General features: G+C 57.5%; 1 protein-coding gene across 1 annotated transcript in view; it reads left to right on the top strand.

The window, feature by feature from the left end:
* The window catches only part of EN2 (engrailed homeobox 2), a 5579-nt gene extending 1388 nt beyond the window's left edge, over window positions 1-4191 (top strand). Inside the window, exon 2 of the mRNA XM_006728950.3 lies at window positions 2943-4191. Coding sequence (XP_006729013.2) covers window positions 2943-3259 — 317 coding nt within the window. The 3' untranslated portion in view covers window positions 3260-4191. The remainder of the gene's footprint in view (window positions 1-2942) is intronic.
* Window positions 4192-4715: the final 524 nt, after the last annotated feature.

Below are 4715 nucleotides of genomic sequence, written 5' to 3'. Positions count from 1 at the left end.
ACGCCCCCCCCCCCCCCCGCCCGACCTAGACTCATCCTACGACCCAGTTATCCCAGATGAAGCCAGGGAAGAAAGAGCAAGACTCCTGGCTCTTCCTTCCACCCTTCGCCTGGGCTGAGAAGGGAGGAGTGGGGGGGATAGAGATAGGGAAGGGATGGAAACAGAGGGGCCCTTCGCCCTGTTTTAGTTGTCTGATCACACGTTGGGGAAGCTCAGCACCCATCTTGCACACTGCTCCGAGGAGGGAGGCCTGCAGTCCCCCAAAGAAAGGACCTTCTCCCAGAGGTTTCCTGGGGCAGCTCTCAGGGAGGAAAGAAGCAGATTGCCGCGGGAGGGTGGGTGGAGGGGCCCGCGGGTGTGTGCAGGGGTTCTGGGTGTATTTTTCATAGATCTGGATTTTTAAAAGCTAAATGCATGTCCTTGTAGCTATCATCAGCTGCATGAAATGGGGGTCTGCGGCTGCGAACCGCCATTAGGAGGGGACTCCATTTGTCCCTGAGCCGGCAGCCCAGACCGGACCCCGCTGCCCCCCCAACGCTCAACTGTTTTGCGGGGGTTGTTTACCCGAATCACAGCATAACTGAGTCTCCCCTTGGCCGCCTTCCCGCAGAAATGTGTGTGTATATTTCTGATGAAATCCACATTTGTCCAGCTAGATCTGAAATTTGCTCCATTGTTCTCGCCTTCCTCCTTTGTTAATATTTAATTAACATATAGGCTCACAATGCGGCCAGCGAGGAGCCTGCGCCGGGCTTTGTGCAGCGGCGGAGTCGCGGCCGCGCCAGGCCCCGGTGGCCCGAGGGAGCCCCGCAGCCCGGCCGGGCCCCAGTCGCTGGTCTTCCTGGACTTAAAAACAAAACAAAACAAAACAAAAAAACAGAAAACCATAACGTAACATTTGTGTTTCTTGGCCTTTTAGAAAAAAGCAAGGCAAAGAGTTTTCTTTGCCGAGGTTTGCTTCTGTTTCTGCGACTCTCAAGTGCTTACGTTTTGAAAGAAAATGGAAGAAAGAGAACTAAAAATTCTGTTTTTAGGGAGATTTTCTTTCCGCAAAATGATGTGTATCTTTTTACGGGCTGGTTCGTGTGTGCAAGAGCCCCAGGACCAGAGGAGTTTGGAGTGTAGGAAGCGTGCTTCCCCGGGACAGTGGAGACGCAGAACGGGCTCCCGGAGCACGAGGCCGCGGTCGGGTCCGAGCAGGTGCGGGGCCTGGCGAGGCCTCACCGAGCCACCCGCTAACCCTCCGCGCGCGCCCCGGCAGCTTCTCGATCGAAGCCCGCCCGCCGGCGCGGAACCGGCGCCCTTGGCGTGTGCGTGGCGGTGGCGGTGGGTGTGCGCGCGCGGGGGTAGGTGTGTGCGCGGGGGCGCGGGTGTGAGTGTGGCTTTGCTCTAGAATCTAAAAGGCGGGGAGTTTGAGCCGAACGGCCCTTGGCGCCCCCTCGCCGGCGCCCACAGCCCCTCTACCGGAGTTTGCCTCCCCGAGAGCGCACGGCTGGGTAGGCGGGCAGGGAGTTCTCGGCGCCCGCTGGGTCTCGGGACCAGCCCGGACCCCGGGCTCGCGCGCCCCCCGGCGCACTCTGCCTTCCCCACTCTCCCGGCTCTCGGGTCGGGTGCATTGGCAGCCTCCGGCGAGATCCCTCCGCCGCTGCTGCGCAGGGCGGCGTGGCTGTCCCCTGGCCCTGCAGGGTGGCACCCGGCGGAGACCTGGGGGGCTCTGGCTGCTTGAGGGAGCCGGCAGGGGTCCAGCCTCCCGCCGCCGGCGTCTGGGAAGGAGCTGGGGCCGGAGCTCCCCAAAGTTGGTTCACTTCACAGAGTAAGAAACCCACACGTGCAGCCCAGCCTTCCTCCCCTAATGGCCTTTGCCATCTCTTCCCTCAAAGACACCCTTGTGGGGCTGAACTTCTTGACATCAACAAAAAGAAAGCGCTTGGCCCTCCTTTCTGCTCCCCTCACTCAGGACTCTTCAGATGGCGGGTTCCTAGGAGCCTTGCCACCACCTGCCCCAAACTAACCTCAAGTGGTGCGGGGGTTGTCCCAGAGGGAGGAGCCCAGGCGGGGGTCAGAAGTGTGAACCCTCTGCACAAGGTCAGCTGGGCTCCTCTTCCGCCTCCAGTGAGGCAGCCCCAGTCTGGGGCAACCAGGTTCCCTCTCCTGCACTGGGAGACTGAAGGGGAGGTGGCAGGGAGTGGCTCAGTGCTCCTTCCCCACCCAGGAAAGGATGCATGCGTTCCCTCCCCTCCAGGAGAGAAACAATGAACTTGGGCCCGCTAGGCCAGGTAGGGGAGGCAGAAAGGGGGCTAGGGTGGAGGCAGATCCACGGGCTTGTCCTGTTCTCTGGATGCACCTGCCCCCTGACTCCCACCGCCCCTGGCACCTGACGGTATCCCCTGTGAGCATCCTGTGGGCATCCTGTCACTGTTCCTGGGCTCCCGCTGTTGCTACTCTGGCTGCCCCGCCCCTCCCCAACCTTTCCTCTTGCCTCTCCTGTGCCCCCCTGCCCTTACGCCTGGACAGAAAGGGACAGAAAAGGCCACGCTAGGAAGTTTGGGGTTTCTGCTTTCCTGCAGGAGTTTTCCTTTTATCTCGAGGCCCTTCTTTCTTCTTCTTCTTTTTAATCTTAAGTAAATTCTGTGCCACATGTGGGGCTCGAACTCTGACCCCTGAGATCAAGCATCGCATGCTCCTCCAACTGAGCCAGCCAGGTGCCCCTGGAGACCTTTCTACTAAGCCTGCTCTCTACCCGCCACACACCCCCTTACACCCTGATGTCCTCGGCCTGGCTTCTGGCTTTCCAGGGGTGGGTCCTGGAGGCCAGGTGGGAGAAAGCTCAGTCCCCAGTGTGCAGCCGCACTGGGCACTTTCCTCCCGGGTCTCTGTGGCCTGAGTCGGCAGACAGGCCTGGAGCCCTCCTAACCCTGTGTTCTGTCCCCGTGCCTGCCCAGGTCCCAGGTCTCGCAAACCAAAGAAGAAGAACCCCAACAAAGAAGACAAGCGGCCCCGCACGGCCTTCACGGCCGAGCAGCTGCAGAGGCTCAAGGCCGAGTTCCAGACCAACAGGTACCTGACCGAGCAGCGGCGCCAGAGCCTGGCGCAGGAGCTCAGCCTCAACGAGTCGCAGATCAAGATTTGGTTCCAGAACAAGCGCGCCAAGATCAAGAAGGCCACGGGCAATAAGAACACGCTGGCCGTGCACCTCATGGCGCAGGGTCTGTACAACCACTCGACGACCGCCAAGGAGGGCAAGTCGGACAGCGAGTAGGGCGGGCGGGCGCCGGAGTCTGGTCTCGGTCCGTGCTAAACAATGCAATAATTTAAAATCATAAAGGGCCAGTGTGTAAAGATTATACCAGCATTAATAGTGAAAATATCGTGTATTAGCTATGGTTCTGCAATATTCTATGTATATATAATTTACAGGTGGTGTAAAATCCAAAATATCTGACTATAAAATATTTTTTGAGTTTTTCTGTGTTTATGAGATTATGCTAATTTTATGATTTTTTTTTTTTTTTTTTTTTTTGCGAAGGGGGCTGCTTAGGATTTCATCTTTTCTAATCCCCTAGGCTCCATTGTGGGACATGGGACACTTTTATTTTTTAATTTCAAAAGAAGAAAAAAATTAAAACAACTTGCTGAAGTCCAAAGATTTTTATTGCTGCATTTCACACGACTGTGAACCCAATAAATAGCTCCTACTTGGTCTCTGAGTTCTGCCACTTTGTTTGTGTGGGCTTGGTGAGGACAGCAGGAGGGTCTGCGCCCCCAGCCCCGGCCCAGGGAGGGGGGACGGAGGAGGGGGATGGCAGCGCAGAGGCCCTGGCAGGGCCCGGGGGACCGTTGGGGTCCTGGGAGGGGTGCCGCGCCTTGGCGGCGGTCAGGAGCGCGCCCGGGGCGGTGGGCCCGCAGTGCTGGGCCGCCCAGGCCCCCAGCCTCGCGCGGCTCCCCTCCTCCTGCCGTCTCTCGGGTTCCTCCTCCCCCTCCCCCTCCTCGCCGAGGCCTGGCAGGCATCTCCGAGTGCTTCACTCCGCGTCTGTTGCTGTCCCCTATCCAGCCGCCCGCTGCCAGAGCCAGCTCTCTCGCCTCCGGGCACCACTTCAGGGATCCCAGGCCCATGGGCCCAGCATGTGGCCGGAGGCCCGGGGATGGTGGAGCTGCCCCTCCTCCTATCCCCCAGGCCCCGGGAGTCTCCTGCCGCCCCATCAGCTCCCCGGCGGCACTCCGTGGGCCCCAGAAACGGCGGAGGTCTCCTGCCTCCGGGCGCGCAGAGGGCTCTCCAGCGGGAGCTGGTGTTTTCTTCCTTTCTTGTTTTTCTTCCCTTCCTTTTTCTCTTTTTTTCTTTTTTTAAGTGGCTGCTTCTGCTTTGGAGAGCATTCTTTCAAGGTACGTGTGTGTGTACATATCTGTGTAGTGCGTGTACAGACACGCGCAGACGTGTGTGAGTCCGCAGTTCCCCAACACGTGGCTACCTTGACTTCTGGAGGAACTCAAGAATCCTCCAGGATCGAGAGGAAGGAAGAAAACGTGTAAATAATCATTTCTTATCACTTTTTGTCTTTTCTTGTTTTTTTTTTTTAATATACATTTTATTTTTTGAAGGTGTGGTACAGTGTAAATTAAATATATTCAATATATCCCCACCAAGTACATATATAAACAAACACATTATCTATATATATAACTCTGCACTGTCTTCTGGTTAGTGTATGGAAAAAGAA

Source organism: Leptonychotes weddellii, chromosome 12 (assembly GCF_054177405.1).
Source record: "Leptonychotes weddellii isolate Sample4059 chromosome 12, ASM5417740v2, whole genome shotgun sequence".
NCBI lineage: Eukaryota > Metazoa > Chordata > Mammalia > Carnivora > Phocidae > Leptonychotes > Leptonychotes weddellii.
This window is presented reverse-complemented; position numbering and strand designations above follow the sequence as displayed.